The sequence below is a fragment of the Phascolarctos cinereus genome, unplaced genomic scaffold, assembly GCF_003287225.1.
Source record: "Phascolarctos cinereus isolate Bilbo 61053 unplaced genomic scaffold, phaCin_HiC Scaffold_2;HRSCAF=192, whole genome shotgun sequence".
Taxonomy (NCBI): Eukaryota; Metazoa; Chordata; class Mammalia; order Diprotodontia; family Phascolarctidae; genus Phascolarctos; species Phascolarctos cinereus.
This window is the reverse complement of record NW_027555625.1, coordinates 59,242,349-59,259,186: the sequence shown is the minus strand read 5'-3', so window position 1 is coordinate 59,259,186 and position 16,838 is coordinate 59,242,349. Positions and strand designations below refer to the sequence as shown.

Genomic DNA, 16,838 nt, shown 5'->3' with positions numbered 1-16,838 from the left:
CTCTCTTTCTCTCTCTGTCTCTCTTCTCTCTGTCTCTGTCTTTCTTTCTTCCCCCTCTGTTTCTCTCCTTTTCTTCTCCCTCTCTCTGTCTCTCTCCTTTCCTTCATTCTCTCTCTGTGTCTCTGTCTGTCTCTGCCTCCCTCTCTATCAGTCCGTCTCTGTACCTCTCCCTCCCCCTTCTGTCTCCCTGCCTCTCCCCTCTCCCTGTCTCTCTCTGACTCCCCATCTCCGTCTGTCTATCTCTGCAGTACATATGAAAATATGTTTCATTAGATGGGATGTACAGTGATGCTGCCATTCAGAAACTGCCTCTGGAGTCAGAGGAGATGGATTCAAACACCACCTCTCAAACTTAACTGTGGCACCTTGGGTGAGTCACTTAACTTCCTTTGGTCTCAGTTTCCTCATCTGTAAAATGAGGGGCTGGGACTGGCTGGCCTTTGAGGACCTTTCCAGCTCTGGTTTTAGGATCCCATGGTCTTATGGGCTTGATGGACACAAGTGTTAAAAGATGCCCAGACAGAAGCAGGGACTGGCCCAAGGTCTCACAGCACTTAAGAATTCAAATTTGAGTTTGCCCAATTCCATTGATCTTTTATACATGATGTTTAGTTTCTATCACTGGAGACTCTGAACTGCAGAACTTAACCTGTTTTGGTTATATATTTTGCAATAGTCACAAGGATTTGTTTTTTAAAAAGGAATGCTCTATTTTGGTGGCCTAGGCTGAGGCAGCTAACCGGGACTGGGTGCCAGGAGACCTGAGCCCTAATCCTTGCTTTGCTGCTAATGAGCTGGGTGACCTTACACAAATCATTGACTACATCAGAGCCTGCTTTTCCAAAATCCATTCATCTTCTTTTCCTTTACTGCGTTTCTCCTCCACACCAGTCTTTAAAGAAGGTAGCCTTTTAAAAACTGGGAAGCAATATGTCATTCTGCACCAAATAAACTGTATCAGGGACACAGTTACTTCTAAAGTAACTCTTTGCTTAGAGGAATAGTATGATAAATTGCGTGGGTTTTCTATTGTTGTTTATGAATATCCTTTTTATGAATTCAAATTAGAATGTCTCAGTATTTCAAGTCACATGATATTGAGTGGAGCGCAAACTTGTTTATAGATAGAAGCTAATCAATCAATTGGCAGGTAGTGACTAAGTGCTTACTGTGTGCCGGGCATTGTGTTAGGTGTTCCTGGGGAGAAAAACATAAACAATGAAACAGTATCTACTAGAAGAGAACTTACATTCTAAGGAAATGGCCCTAGGCTAAAAGAGGACCTGGCCTCTAGTTCCAACATAGCCACTCACTAGATAGGTGACCTTGGGGTAAAATCACTTCCTTTCTTTAGGACTCAATTTCTTCTTATGCAAAATGAGGAGGGCTAGAATAGCCCTAGTTCTCTCCCAGCCCTGATATTTTGTGTTCTAATCTCCCTTCCAACTCTGACATCCTATGTTCTAATGTCCCTCCCAGCCCTGACATCCCATGTTCTAATGTCCCTCCCAGCTCTGACATTCCAGCATTTTATGATTCTCTGTATACCTCTCACTAACCTATATATAATATGCCCTGGGAAACTGTTGTTTGTGATTCTTGGTTGGAATGTTTGAGATTGTCGGTTTGTCTAAATTCTAAGCAGCTATTCTCTGACCACCCACACACATGTGACAAACAAGCCCGTTTCATAATATCAACTGTAATATGTAAACTGATGACTGACAGGTGAAAGGGACTTACCCTGTCTTCTTCAGCCCTTAGGTCCGGCATCGTACTGACACAGAGGCTTATGGCCGTCGTGGCCACAAAGAGGACAGAGAGGCAGGCAAACACCTTCCCCGGAAGCCCCGATTGCGGGTTTTCCACCATGTCCCTAAGGTGGCTCATAAAGAGCCCCCATCGAGTGTCGTCCGTGGAGATGCCGGTGGCCTCCTTCTGCCGGTGCAGCTCCTCTTCCTTCTGTACCTCGGCCAGCTCTTCCAGCTTCTGCCGGAGCTTTCTCAAGCAGCATTTCTCGAGGTTGGACTCCTCGACCCCCCAGTACCTCAGCTCCTCCTTAAAAGACAAAGCACACATCTCCCGTAAAAGCACGAGTTTCCCGGCTGCCAGAAAGCTGACGATCATCCCGAAAGCACTGGGGCTCCTGTCGAAGAAAAACTCCTGGCTGTCTTCATCATAGTCGTCGCAGAGCTCGGCGATCTCCTCGTGGTTCCTGCAGAATTTCAGCCTGCTCAGGCGAGTCAGGGGGAACTCGTCTAGTGTGCTCCAGGGGAGAAGGTACTTGTTTCCACCAACGTTGACGATGATCTCCCTCTTAAGATCAACAGTCAGGAACTGGTCTGGATGGACGACTTTCCGGGCCCTTTGGTAATAGAGTCCTTTGACCGAAGAACCCCGGACTGGACACTGGGAGACCTGATCCAGAGAGCTCCAGGACGCATAGCAGCGGTCACCTTCGCTGCCCCCAGCTCTGGAAAGAATCGGCATCTCTGAGGGAGTCTTTGGAGAGCCACCACAGCTGGATTATAGTGGGTTTGTCTGTCGTCCAAAGGAAGAAAGAAAGTGGGAGACAGAGTGAAAGAGAACAGAGGGGGCAGGGTGGTGGTGGTGGTATAGAAAGAGTGAGGGTGAAAGAGAAAAGGAGCAAGAGGAATGAAAGAAAAAGTAGAGTGAAAGGCAAAGAGGGGAGGAGAGAGTGAAAGAGACAGAGTGAAAGAGAAAGAAAGGAGAGAGTGAAAGAGCAAGAGGGAAGGGGAAGGAGAGGGGAGAGAGAGAAAGAGAGAGGGAGGGAGAAGGGGAGAAAAAGAAAGAGAAGAGAAAGAGGAGAGGGGGAGAGAGTGAAACAGAGGAGAAAGCGAAAGAGGAGAGGGAGGAAGAGAAACAGAGAGAGAGAGAAAGACAGAGAGAGGAGAGAGAGAGAGAGAGAGAGAGAGAGAGAGAGAGAGAGAGAGAGAGAGAGAATTGTGTTCGGACAGCATTTCATAAGACTATTGACTTGGAGTTGGAAGAGACCTTAAGAGGCTAACTAGTCCACCCCCTCCCCATTTTGACAAGAGGAAGCTGAGGCCCAGAGAAGCTGACTTCACAGAATCATAGATCTAGAACTGGAAAGGACCTCAGAGGCCGTCTAGCCCAATCCCCTTCATTTTATAAATGAGGTAACTGAGGCATAGAGATGTCTAAATGACTTAACTAAGGCCTCACAGACATTAGGCACAGAGTTAGGATTTGAACCCAGGTCCTCTGACAAACTCAGCATCCTTTTTGTGGTATTATGTGCTACCCTCTCAAATTTGTGGCCTCCCCAAATCCTGATTCTGCTACTTTTTAGCTGTGTGACCTTGGACAAATCATTCAATCTCTCTGGGCATCAGTTTCCTCTTCCATAAAAGGAATGAGACTTTATGTCTTCTAGGAGATGTCCCTTCTAGCTTCCATGATCCTCTGACTCCTAGACAGCAGTAAAAGTGAGCCTTGCGGTTTTATACAAAAGCCACGATTACCCTGCCTTTAATGGCCCTGAACAAAATATACTTTGAATCTATCCTTGCTTTCCATCCATCTCCATGTGCTCTCTAGTCCTCAGTTTCCTCTTCTGTAACATTGAGGGGAGAAGCAATGTTGGGTTCCATGTTCTTTAAGGCCTCTTTGGAAAGAGCCCTGCATTTGGAGTCTTTGGAGTCACCTCCAATCCTGTGTAACCTTGAGTAAGTCTCTTAACCTTTATGAACCTCAATTTCTTCCTTTGTAGCTTGGGGACTTCGTTATTTTATATTCTCAAGTCCCTTCCGGTGCTGACATTCTATGCTTCAAGGCCCTTTCCATCCTGAACACTCTATGATTCTATGCTAAAGAATTCTATAGAGAAGCCTGGGACCCCTGTGGGCTGGGGGCCATTAAGGAGGATTTTTTTTTTTTGGTAAGAATTAGGACTTGAGCTGGGGGCCCTCAAGGGATAGGAAGGATCCAGAGCAGCAAAGAGAATGGGGGAGGATATTCTAGGTGGTGGAATACAGAGTGGGAGAAAGCACTGGGTTTGGAATCAAAGACCTGAACTTGAAACCCAGTCTGCTGGTTTCTGCCTCCTGTATGAGCTTGGGCAAATCACTGAACTCATCTGGGCTTCAGTTTCCTCATCTGTCAATGAAAGGATTGGACTCGATCTCCAAGGTTCCTTCTAACTCTTGGTTCCCTGCTCCTATGGCTCTGACCAATTCAACACCACTACTAGCTGTTAAGCCCAGTTAGAAAACTCAAATGCCTTGTTAGCTTTGCCAGTGGGGTGGACACATCCTTAATGCTTCCATTGTGATTACTTTCATTTAGTCTTCTTTAAATGCTGCCCACATCTGCTGACCCCTAGCTATGTGACCTTGGACAGGTCACCTTAGTTCTCTGGGCCTCAGTTTCTTCTTTTATAAGAAGAAAGGGTAATGTTTAGCACAATGCCCGGCACATGACATGCATTTGAATAAATGCTTTTTGGCTATTTGATGGACTGGGTTGCACGGTCTGTCCGGTCCCTTCCAGCTCTGACAAGCTATGATTTTACCTTGTTGACTCAGTATGAGTACATTACATTATTATTCAGCATGCAGCTTTGTTTCCAGTTTTATACACAATCTCAGGAGCCCTGTGACCACGTTATGGGATAGTCCTTCCAAGCCAGCATCATTTGTAAAACTGCCCACAGCCTCAGAATCCAAAATGCACCTCAATAGAGAAGGAAACTCTGTAGCCTAAGGGAGATAAAAGTTCCTCTCTTTTCCGGCATCAGCTGGATTTCTGGTTGACATGGAGCAGCTTGATTCTGGCCCTTGTATTTCATGCTTACACGTTATACGTTTTCTCCCAATACCCTGCTTTTATCGCCACATCCGTATTTTATGGCCAATAACTAAATGCAGGTGAACCACACTCATGAGAAGTGTGTTCTTATGCAGAGTATGAAAGAACCTCAGAGCCCTGGAGTTAATCTATCCCCTTCACTGTACAAAGGAGGGAATCAAAGTCCAAAGAGGCCTGAGGCCATGCAGTAAATTAGCAGCAGAGCCCCCGTGGAACCCTGGCCCCTGACTCATCAGCTAAGGATCCTGCCATCATGCATTCACTGCAGAAACCCTCCTTGGAAATTCAGTCTCTATTTATTGACACCCTTCTTTGTTCCTCCCCGCCCCCCCCCAAATCCGGCAAGCAAAGCCAGCTGTTGTTACCTTTTGAACATCTGGAAAAGGTGCTGATTGGGAATAATATTCCCATGCCATTGATTTTTAAATATTTGTTTGGCTAAGTCAGCCCCATCACGCCTACATGCCATCCTTAAAGGCAAACAGGAACTTCCCCCAAAGTTCGACTCACCATCCTGAGGTAGGGGGATTGTTTCCAGGTGTTCAGCCGCCTCCCTGAGAAGACAGTACATTCCTCATTTCCCAGGGAATAGACATGTAGGGATGTAGTGAAGAGGGAAGGAGGAGGGGGGGAAGAAAAGCTGTTTTTGGGCAGTTAAGTTTCAGTCTCTCTGCTTTGCCTTTGCTCTTCCAGGGAGGAGAAGTCCATTCATTCTTCTCCTCAGAAAGCCCTGGTTTGCAAAGGTACCTGTAAGTGCCCCCTTTCTGGGAGGACACTGGCTGCCTGAGCTTCCTAGCTCAGTGAGCTAGCAGAACCTGTCCTGCTTCCTCACTCGGCTCTGACTCCCGGAGGGAGAGGCAGTGTGGTCCTGGCAGGCGAGGGGGGAGAGAATGGGAAGAGCTTAGGAATAATCTCTCCATCAGCCATCCAACCATCCAGCAAGCAGCAGCACCAGCAGCAGCAGCAATGCCAACTGCCAGGCAGGAGAGCAGAAAAAATGCCCTCCCCTCCTTGGCCGAAAAGAGCAACTTAGAAGTAACAATAATAATTTGCAAAGCATTGGGCACAGCAGGTGCTGGAGGAAGAGGGTTGGATCAGGACTCAGGAGCTTTGAGTTCTGGTTCCAGCTCTGCCATTAACTCACTCTATGACCTTGGGGAAGTCACTTCTGCCCTCTTAGCCTTGCTTTCCTCCTTCTTGCAAGTGACCATGCCATGTGTGGCTCATTCGAAAATGCCGGGACTCTTTAATCAATCAGCATTTATTAAATATTTACTCCTATGAGCCAGGCACTGTGCTAAGTGCTGGAGATATAAAGAAAAGGCAAAAACAAAATGTCCCCTGAAGGAGCTCACATTCTGGTAGGGGAGACAATGTGCAAGTAACTATGTCTATATACAATATACAGAGTAGATGGAAGGTAAGGGGAAGGTATTAGCAGCTGGTGGAACTGGGAAATGTCTCCTGCACAAGATGAAATTGGAACTGAATCTTGAAGGAATCCAGGAGGTGGAGCAGTCCAGGCATGGTGGGGGAGAATTGTTTAGTCTAGGAAAAGAAAAGAATCTGGTAGTGTGTGTGTGTGTGTGTGTGTGTGTGTGTGTATGAGAAAGAGAGAGACAGAGAGAAATAGACAGGCAGACAGACAGACAGACAGACAGACAGAGAATGGCTGTCTTTAAGTATTTGAAAGGTGCTCATGTGAAAAAGGAATCAGCTTATTTTGCTTGGTCCCAGAGAGCAGAACCAGGGAGTCCTGGGTGGAAATTGCAAAGGCAGATTCAGGTTTGATGCCAGGAAAGTTCCCTAATAATGAGATGCTGTTGCTAGTGGATTCCCCCTCAGGGAGGTCTTCAAACAGAGTCTGACTGACCTCTCATCAGAGACGTTGTACGAAGACTGATGTTCAGGTGAGGAGGGATGCGCCAGCCAATGTCCGAGATATCGTCTACCTCTCAAAGTTGGTGTTGCTGAGATGGAGAGCGGGGGTCAGAGGAGGCAAGGGGAAAGCTGGGACTAGGTGACCTCGCAAATCCCTTCCGGCTTTCACATTCTGTGATACAGTGATGCTAGCAGACAGCCAGCTGTCACTTTTCATACCCAGAGTCCTTTCTGGTAACTTTGACTAATTGTAGCATGACTGTGCTGTTGAGAAGCTACAGAAATAACTTTCCTTCTCTTTCGGCTTTGGCTGACTTATGGCCAACTCGGGTGAAACGCACAGATCTGAGCTCTGGAAGGGCCCTGGAGAGATGATCTGGTGCAGTCCCCAGTTGTCAGACCCTAGATTCATGATCATTGGCTCTGTTTTACAGATGAGGTTTGTTCAAGGTAACAGAATCAGTTAGGTGGTGACAGGACTAACGAGCTGTGACTAGAACCCAGGACTCCTGGATGCCATGTGTCAAATCATAGACTTGTAGACTATAGGATTTAGAGTTGAAAGAAACCTTAGAGACCCATTTGTACTTTACAGATAGGGAAACTGAGGCCCAGAGAGGTCAGGTCATTCAGCCATGGTTATACAGGTACTAAGAGACACAGCCATGTTCTGAATTCAGGTTTTATGATTCCGATTTCCAATGCCCTTTCTATTATATCTTACGTTCTCCTTGAATCTGTTGTTCTGAATTCCCAACACTATGTCCTAGTGAGAGAGGCAGGATTCTGCAATGAGTACCTGGAAGTATTTGGTTTTTTCTTTCTGCCCCTGTCCCATCCCACCCTTATGCTGAGAGGCTGACCTTTTTTTCTCCTTCTCTTCAGATTGCCACGAAGATGTAGGCAGGAGTGGGGAACCTGCAGCTTTGAGGCCCCATGTGGCCCTCTAGGTCCTCAAATGCAGCCCTTTGACCCAATTAAGGACCACAGTTGAGAACCTACAGGGCCACATGTGGCCTTGAGGTCGAAGGTTTCCCACCTCAGTATAGAGTTTTCCTGTTGTGTCTCACAGTGCCTTCAGCTAGGATCACGGGACCATTGACTTAGATGTGGAAGGGACCTTACAGAGCATCTTGTCCATCTTCCTTACTTTACAGATCAGGAAACTGAGTCCCAGGGAGATTTAAGGTGTTGTCTTCCCGATTAGAACCTGAGGTCCTTGAGAACAGGGATGGTGTTTTTCTTTATATCCCCAGAGCTTAGCGCCATGCCTGGCACATAGGAAGTGCCAGGAATGTGCTGGAACCCATTCTCATGAGCTCGGTTGTTAAATGTTCAGTGTGATCACTTATATCTCAAAAATCACCAAATGCTAAAAGTCAGGACTTGACTTTTTGTTTAATTGATTGTCTAGATTTAAGAAACGGATGGAGAAAATGTAAAAAATGCAGATTAAACTTAAAAGTGTTTCCTGCTTACATTTTTTTCTCAGAATGTTGTAAATATCTGCCAGTACACCCCTGGTAGGTGCCTAATAGATGCTTGTTGACTTACTAAGTTTACAGATGACAAAACTGAGGCAGTGAGAAGTTGAGTGACGTGCCTATGGTCACACAGCAGCAGGGCAGCAGGGAACGGCACCCAGGTCCCCAGTTCTAGATTTAGGGCTCTTTCCCTAGCAGCAGGATAGCATGCATTGGCAGTGATGAGGAAATCCAGGGTGAAGAGCCTGGGCCAGCTGTGGTCTCTGGGGGCAGGTGTGGAGCTAGAAGGTGGCAGGGGCAGCATAGCTCCCATCAGGGGCCTGGCATCGGGATGGGGTGACTGGCTGCGGGTCTCTCCATTCTGACCCACTCTGACCGCCATCTTGGCAGCTCTGTCCTCCAAGCAGTGGCCTGCCTGCAGTCTTATAGACAGCATGGTGCTCTGTGCTTAGTATGTGCTTGGACAACTGTAGTTGGATTGAATTTATTGCCAGGCCATGTGGAATTGTGGAAAGAGAGCTGGCCTCAGGCTCAGGATGACCTGGGTTTAATTCCCATCTTTGACATGTACTGGCTGTGTGACCCTGGGCAAATTAATTAGCCTCTCAGTGTACTGGGCATAGCTTCGCTGGTCTTGAAGATTAATTTTCAGTACAGTTGCTCATTGGCCTGGGTAGAGGGAGCTCTTTCATCAGGGAGTTCACAATATCAATGAAATCACAGATTTGTTGTTGTTTAATCATTTTTCAGTTATGCCCAACTCTTTGTGACCCCATTTGAGATTTTCTTGGCAAAGATATTGGAGTGGTTTGCTGTTTCCTTCTCCAGGTTATTTTATAGATGAGGAAAGTGAGGCAAACAGAGTTAAGTGACATGCCCTGGGTCACACAGCTAGTAAGTATTTGAAGTCAGATTTGAACTCAGGTCTTCCTTATTCTAGACCCTGACTCCAGGGCAGCTAGGTGATGCAGTGGATAGAGCACTGGGCTTGGAATTAGGAAGACTCACCTTCATGAGTTCAAATCACACCTCAGACACTTACTAACTGTGTGTCCCTGGGCAAGTCACTTAACCATGTTTGCCTCAGTTTCCTCATCTGTAAAATGAGCTGGAGAAGGAAATGGCAAATTACTACAATACATTTGCCAAGAAAACCCAAAAAAGGGGTCATGAAGAGCTGGACATGACTGAAATGACTAAACAATCACAGGTCTAGACCAAGGAAAAAATGGAATTGATTTCCAGCCTCCAGGCATAGAGTCCTATTTGAGGTACGATCTCTTTTGCTGCTACCCTCATCTACTGATTCTTCCTATGCACTTCCATTTTACCTGTCCCCACCTTCCTGTCTCATTGCCTTGTTCTTACTGATAATTGCAACACGTCTGGCTTTGGACCCTTAATAGTTGTGTGACCTTGGACAAGTCATTTAACCTTTCTCATCCTCAGTTTCTTCATCTATAAAACCAGTAAGCCAGTCAACAAGCATTAATTGAGCACCTACTATGTGCCAGTCACTCTACTAAGCACTGGGGTATTAAAAAATATAAAAACAACAGTCTTTGCCCTCAAGGGGCTCACAATGTAATAGGAGGAATGACATGTGCATCCAAGAGATATACAGAGTAGACAGAAAGTAATCTGAGAGGGAGGGGATTGGGGAGGAGGAGAAGATGAGGGAGGCTGGGAAGGGCCTTTTGCAGAAGGTGGTATTGAGCCGGATCTTGAAGAAGCCAAGGTAGCTCAGAGGCAGAACTGAGGAGAGAAAGCATTCCAGGCACTGGAAACAGCCAATGGAAAGGCAGGGCACTGGGAGCTGGAGCGTGGTGTTGGAACACCAGCCAGCAAGCCAATGCCCGGCTTTCATGGAGTACGTGGAAGGGAGCAAAGTGGGGCACTGGAAAGCTAGGAAGGGGTCAAGTTGGGAAGGACTTTGAAAACCAGACAGAGGGCTTTGCGTTTGATCCTGGAGGTAATAGGGAGCCACTGAAGTTTACTGAGTGGAAGGGAGGGTGGCGTGGTCAGAGATACACTTGAAGAGAATCCTGTTGGCAGCTGAGTGGAGGATAGGCTGGCGTACAGAGAGACTTAAGCCAGGGAAAACACCCAGCAGGTTGTAAAGATAATAATGCCTGCCTCACAGGGCATTTGGGAGAGTGTTCTGCACACTTTCAAGTGCCGAATGAATGTTAACTGTTAGAGTCAGGCTATAACACTTTTGGGGATCTTGGCTTTTGATGGTTCTGCCTGCTTTAAGAGGTAGAAGCGAAGAGAGCTAACACAAGCAAATCTCCCACAGGAAGAAGCTTTTGTATACCATGCACTGATGGGACAGAGAAGGAAAGTGACCAGCCCAAGGGCACTCAGGGTTATTACCAGCAGAGCAGGCATTCACATCCAAATCTCTTGACTTCTGATCCAGACCTCAGTCTATTGCTGCCATGCTCTCTTTAGCTCTCTGCTTATGATCTTGGCTTTGTAAGATGGTCCCCACTTCGGCAACTGTGCACCTAGGCAGCTAGGTGGGATCTGGTGTCAGGAAGGCCCGTGTTCAAATCTAGCCTCCCACTTACTAGTTGTGTGACTCTGGACAAATCATTTAACCTCTGCCTGACTCAGTTTCCTCATCAGCGAATGGGGATAATAATAGCACCTAACTCCCAGGGTTGCTGTGAGGTTAAAATGTAATATTTTGTAAAGCACTTTGTAAACCTTAAAGTGCTATATAAATGCTAATTATTATTATTATTATTATTATTATTGCTATTATTATTACCATCCAATTCTCTTCTCCCAAGCAATATATTTCCTGGATTTTTTCCAGGAGACAAGGGAAAGATGGAGGGTAATGGGTTGATACCAGTGATTAATTTGAGGGATGATAAGCATAGACAGTTCCCACTTTTAAACTCGATGTATTTTTGAAATCATATTTTAAAGTGGAGTCCTGTGACATCTAGGCAGTTGGAATTAGGCAGTTTAGGTTATGGGCCAAATCCTGACTTGAAAGAAAGGGAATTGGAGGGGAGGGAGGTCTAAGTGAGAGACAAGACATTGCCTTTCTCTTGGTCTCAGTTTCTTCATCTCATAAATAAAAAGACCAGACTAGCTGGCTTCCAAGGCCCCTTCCACATTTGATAGTCTGTTTTCTAAGGCCTTTCCCAGCTTTGACATACGGCATTCTAAAGTCCCTCTGCGCTCTCAACAATTGATGATAACTCCATGATAAATTAATTCCAGAGAAGAGAGAGGCTTCAGTAAGTAAAGCAGAAAAACCAGTCTCTAGGGTAAGGATTTCTCCCCAGGGGCCAGAGAAAAATATATTCCCTCCTTGAGCAAACAGAGCCCCTGGTATGACATTACCCTAAGTCAGAGTTCTCAGAATAATAACCTGGCATTTTCTATAATGCTTTGAGGATACAAAACTTTTCACACACATTGTTTCAATGGAGCTTTACAAGAGCCTTCTGCTGCAGACACCTCAATGATTATTACCCCTTTCTTCCCCTTGATCTTGTTACTGAGACAAGCATATCCCCACCCCCACCCCCAGCTCTTTATATCAAATAGTACTTGGTGCCACAATCATTGGGGAGGGAGGAAGTAGTCTTCTCAGCAATGTCCTGTTCACCCCATCTTACAGTATGACCAGTGATGATAGTCCAGTCTCACTCCTAGAAGGATGGCACCAGAGATTTCAAGATCAGAGGCTTTTCCTAGGGATGCATGTAATCCCACCGTGGAATCCTAGTCAGAAAGTACAAATGCCCAAAGGCACTCACTGCTCCAGGTCCCTTCTCTAGCTTGTCTTGGGCAGTTTTCCTTTGAAGCATGAGGACACTCTTTTCTTTCCTTTCTTTTTTTCTTCTTCTTCTTCTTCTTCTTCTTCTTCTTCTTCTTCTTCTTCTTCTTCTTCTTCTTCTTCTTCTTCTTCTTCTTCTTCTTCTTCTTCTTCTTCTTCTTCTTCTTCTTCGCTAGGCAATGGTGTTAAGTGACTTGCCCAGGATCACACAGTTGTAGGTGTTAAGTGTCTGAGGCCAGATTTGAACTCAGGTCCTCCTGACTCTAGATCTGGTACCCTATCCACTGCACCACTTAGCTGCCCCGAGGACACTCTTTTCAAAGGTCCCTTTCATAGGGTAACATTAACCAGAGGAAACTTGATTCATGTTAACCACCTGAGGCAACTTAGCTTTACACTGCCCATCTCTTTGATGCTTTCAAGATGTGGACAGTGATAAATGGTTGAAGGATATGAACAGGCAATTTTCTGATGAAGAAATTAAAGCTAGCTATAGTCATATGAAAAAATGCTCTAAATTGCTATTGATTAGGGAAATGCAAATCAAAACAACTCTGGGGTACCACCACACACCTACCAGATTGGCTAATATGACAGAAAAGGAAAATGATAAATGTTGGAAAAGATGTGGGAAAATCGGAATACTGATGCATTGTTGGTGGAGTTGTGAACTGATCCAACCATTCTGGAGCGCAATATAGAACTATGCCCAAAGGGCTATAAGACTGTGCATAGCCTTTGATCTAGCAATAGCACTACTAGATCTGTATTCCAAAGAGATCATAAAAAAGGGGAAAGGACCCACATGTACAAAAATATTTATAGCAGCTCTTTTTGTGGTGGCCAAGAATTGGAAACAGAAGGGATTTCTGTCAATTGGGGAATGGTTGAACAAGTTGTGGTATATGAATGTAATGGAGTACTATTGTGCTGTAAGAAATGATGAGCAGTGGATTTCAGAAAAACCTGGAAAGACTTACATGAACTGATGCAGAGTGAAGTGAGCAGAACCAAGAGAACATTGTACACAGTAACAGCCACATTGTGGGATGACCAACTTTGATAGACTCAGCTCTTCTCATCAATACAATGATCAAAGATAATTCCAAAAGACTCATGAGAGAAAATGTTATCCACCCCCAGATAAAGAACTACGGAGTCTGAATGCAGATCGAAGCATACTATTTTCACTTTTTTTTCCTTTCTCATAGTTTTTCTCTTTTGTCCTGATTCTTCTTTCATAACATGACCAATGTGGAAATATGTTTAACATGATTGTACATATATAACCTATATTGGATTGTTTGCTGTCTTGGGAGGGAAAAAAGAAGGGAGGGAGGGAGAAAAATGTGTAACTCAAAATCTTAGAAAAATGAATGTTGAAAACTATCTTTACATGTAATTGGAAAAAGTAAAATACTATTAAGTGGGGAAAAAAGATGTGCCTTGCAGTGGAAACATCTGCAGGGCAGGAAGCTATCCCAGGAAGTGTTCCAAACATAATTAGCATTTATTAAGCACCCAGACAATTCAAAATACTACATTAAGCAACTTCTATCACATTTCCTGTCGTGACTATTCTAAACCTGTCTCCACTAGCCCTACTCCACCCTCCAGTTTACAAGCAGATGACCCAGCTTCCTATTCCATTAAGAAAACTGAAGTTGGCAAAATTCCTTTTAACATCATCCCTTTAACTGCTAAATGTCTTGCAAAAGGTGCCTGTACCCAATGCTACCACTTCCTTATTGCCTCTCATTAATTAGACTTCAAGCCCACCTCCCTCCACTGTACTGAAACTGGTCTTTCAGACCCATGACCTCCTAACCATTAAATTCAATAGCATTTTTTCAGCCCTAGTCCTGTTCAATTAGTTAGTCAATAGACATTTGTTAAGTGTCTACTGTGCTAAGTTCTGGGGAGATAAGAAAGGCAAAAGATGCTTCCTGCCCTCAAGGAGCTCACAAAACTTCGCTTTATATCAGTTCATACAAATCTTTCTGTGCTTCTCTATTAATTTTGCTCATCATTCCTTACCGCACAGTAATATTACATTTCATCCATATGCAACAATTTGTTTATCCCCGAATCATAGCTGTGCATCTTTATCTCTGGTTCCTTGCCACGACAAAAAGTGCTGCTGTAAGTATTGTGGGACCTTCCTTTTTTGTTGCTGACCTCCTAAAGATATATGCCTAGTAATAGAGTCAAAGGTCCGGAGATTTTTAAAAAATGCCCTACTCTCCTGGATCATCTTCTACTTCTCTGTCTCCTTCAATGACTCCTTTTGATCTTCTTAATCTCTTATAGTGGACATGTCTCTAACATCCCTTCACATCCCTTCTTTTCTCTCTTTTTCATGGTAAACACAGTCACTCCCATCTGTACCTCACATCCTATATCACTCTTCTGAGCTCGTAGGCTACATCTCTAATGGACATCTCAGTCTGGATTCTCCTCTATATCTAAAACTCAACTTATCCCAAACCTGGCATATTATCTTTCTCATTGAATAAACTTGGTCCTACTTCTGATTTCACTGTTTCTGACTTCAGTACCACCATTGTTCCAGGGGCCCAAGTTAGCAGTTTTAGAATTATTTTTGACTCTAATCTCTCCTTTCCAATAAATGTCTAATTCTTGTCACTTCCTCCTCTAAGACATTTCTGGAATCTGCTCCCTCCCCTCTATTTCTATTGCTACTGCCCTAGGACTGGACCCCATTATTATTGCAATAATCTCCTGCTTCCATGCCCCCTCTTCTGCAATCTGCCCTTTTTACCATTTCCAGAAAAATTTTCTTTATGCAGAGATCTGGTCATCTTATTCCTCTGATAAAAAATCTTTGATTTTTGCCTACTTAAAGTACAAACTCATTTGCTTGGCGTTCAAGGCCATTTGCAATCTATATCACCATACTTTCCAGTCTTGTCTCAATACAATACCAACACAACATAACACAATACAATAAACATTTATTAAGCAGCTACTGTGTGCCAGGCCTGCAATCAGGAAGACCTGAGTTCAAATCTGGCCTCAAACACTTACCAGCTGTGTGAACCTGGGTAAGTCACTTAACCTCTGTTTGCCTTAATCCATTAGAGAAGAAAATGGCAAACTGCTCCAATATCTTTGCCAAGAAAACCCCACAGACAGCATTGATTTGCTATGGTCCCATAGGGTCAAGAAGAGTCAGAGAAGGCTGAATACAAATAAGAAAAAGAAAGATACTCCTTGTCCTCAAGGAGCTTACAATCTAACAGGAATAGACAACCCACAAAAGAAAGCTGGAAAGTGGGGAGAGGGCCACAAGGGGATATTTTAATCTGTGGAGTTGAAACCAAGCAGAGCTATGGATGGAAATTGTTTCCTACTAATCTCCTCGCTCTACTTCCTGCTAAAACATTTGAAGCACTCTAGAGGCAGCTAAGTGGTCCAGTGGATTGAGTGCTGGGCCTAGAGTCAGAAGATGTGAGTTCAAATGCAGCCTCAGATACTCACTAGCTGTAAGATCCTGGGCAAGTCATTATCCTCTGTCTGCCTCTTTTCTTCAACTGAAGCATGGCGTTAATAATAGCACTTATTTCCCAGGGTTGTTGTGAAAATCGAGTGATATAATATTTGTAAAACATTTTGGACAGTGCCTGGCACATAGTAAGTGCTTAATAAATGCTAGTGACTAAGGTAGAATTCGAACTCAAGTCTTCCTAACCCCAATTCTAGTTAGTTCTCTCTCTACTTTGCCACCTAGGAATGGACCTAGATTTCGTTGGTATAATATATTTCATGATGACAGTACTATCCATGCAGGTTGGCATTTTCCATGAAATATGTATTTTATAGAGTTGCCTATAAAAGGAAAATTGGGGTCTGGGACAGGAGGTTCATGGGAGGTCTCAACAGCTCTTGAAGCCTTCTATGTTTCTATTTCTCAGTAATGCCCTTCCCTTTCATACTTCTTCTTTTTTTTTAAATTTTATTAATTTATTTTGATATATCAACAATCACTTCCATATGCTTTTGAGTTGAAAATTTTTCTCCCCCTTCCTCTCCCCACCCTCCCCAAGACGGCGCATACTCTGATATAGGCTTTACGTTTACATACCCATTAAACATATACTTTCATACTTCAATTTAATAAATAATTTGATCAACAAACATTTGTTAAGTGCCTACTATGTGCTGGGTATGCAAAAAGAGGCAAAAGACAGTCTTCAGATGACACTTTCTTCCATATCTCTATAATGCATTTTCATGTAATATATGTCAAAAATATGCAACAGGGATTATAAATCTTTTTCTACCAAGCACGAAGGCAGTGTGTGTTTCTCCCGGACATTATAGGCAACAACTCTTAGTAATTTGAATAACTTTCCAGCCACCCGGGAGGAAATATAATAAACTGAGAAGCTAGTGGAATAAAAAAAATGAGTTGATTCCCCCAAATCCCTAGAGCTAGGGTGACTACTGACATAAACAGAAGACACAGCAGCCAGACACTAGAAGGGGGAGTATATGAAATATAATGATCCGTTCTGAGCCCACATGAACTGAGGAGAGAATGACATATTTATAAGGCACAAGGACATACAATTCCTGGCCCTGGGAGGTTTCTTACATGTGAGACTTGGAACTGACATTCAAAAGAGGACTTGAAAAAATTAAATCACTCTGGCCTAGATTTTTATTTTAAATTGTAAACGTGAGTCATGGAGAGGGGAACCAATGTGAAGGAGTGAATATACTCCACCAACACCCAGGGTCCCTTGCTGAATCCTTCCCCAGGCTAGTACTGTAATAGGTTCATTCTGTATTCATTC

General features: G+C 44.2%; 1 protein-coding gene across 1 annotated transcript in view; it reads right to left on the bottom strand.

The window, feature by feature from the left end:
* KCNG4 (potassium voltage-gated channel modifier subfamily G member 4) overlaps positions 1–2,490 on the bottom strand; it is a 38,771-nt gene extending 36,281 nt beyond the window's left edge. The window contains exon 1 of the mRNA XM_020989474.2: positions 1,744–2,490. Coding sequence (XP_020845133.2) covers positions 1,744–2,490 — 747 coding nt within the window. The remainder of the gene's footprint in view (positions 1–1,743) is intronic.
* Between the last annotated feature and the right edge of the window lie 14,348 nt (positions 2,491–16,838).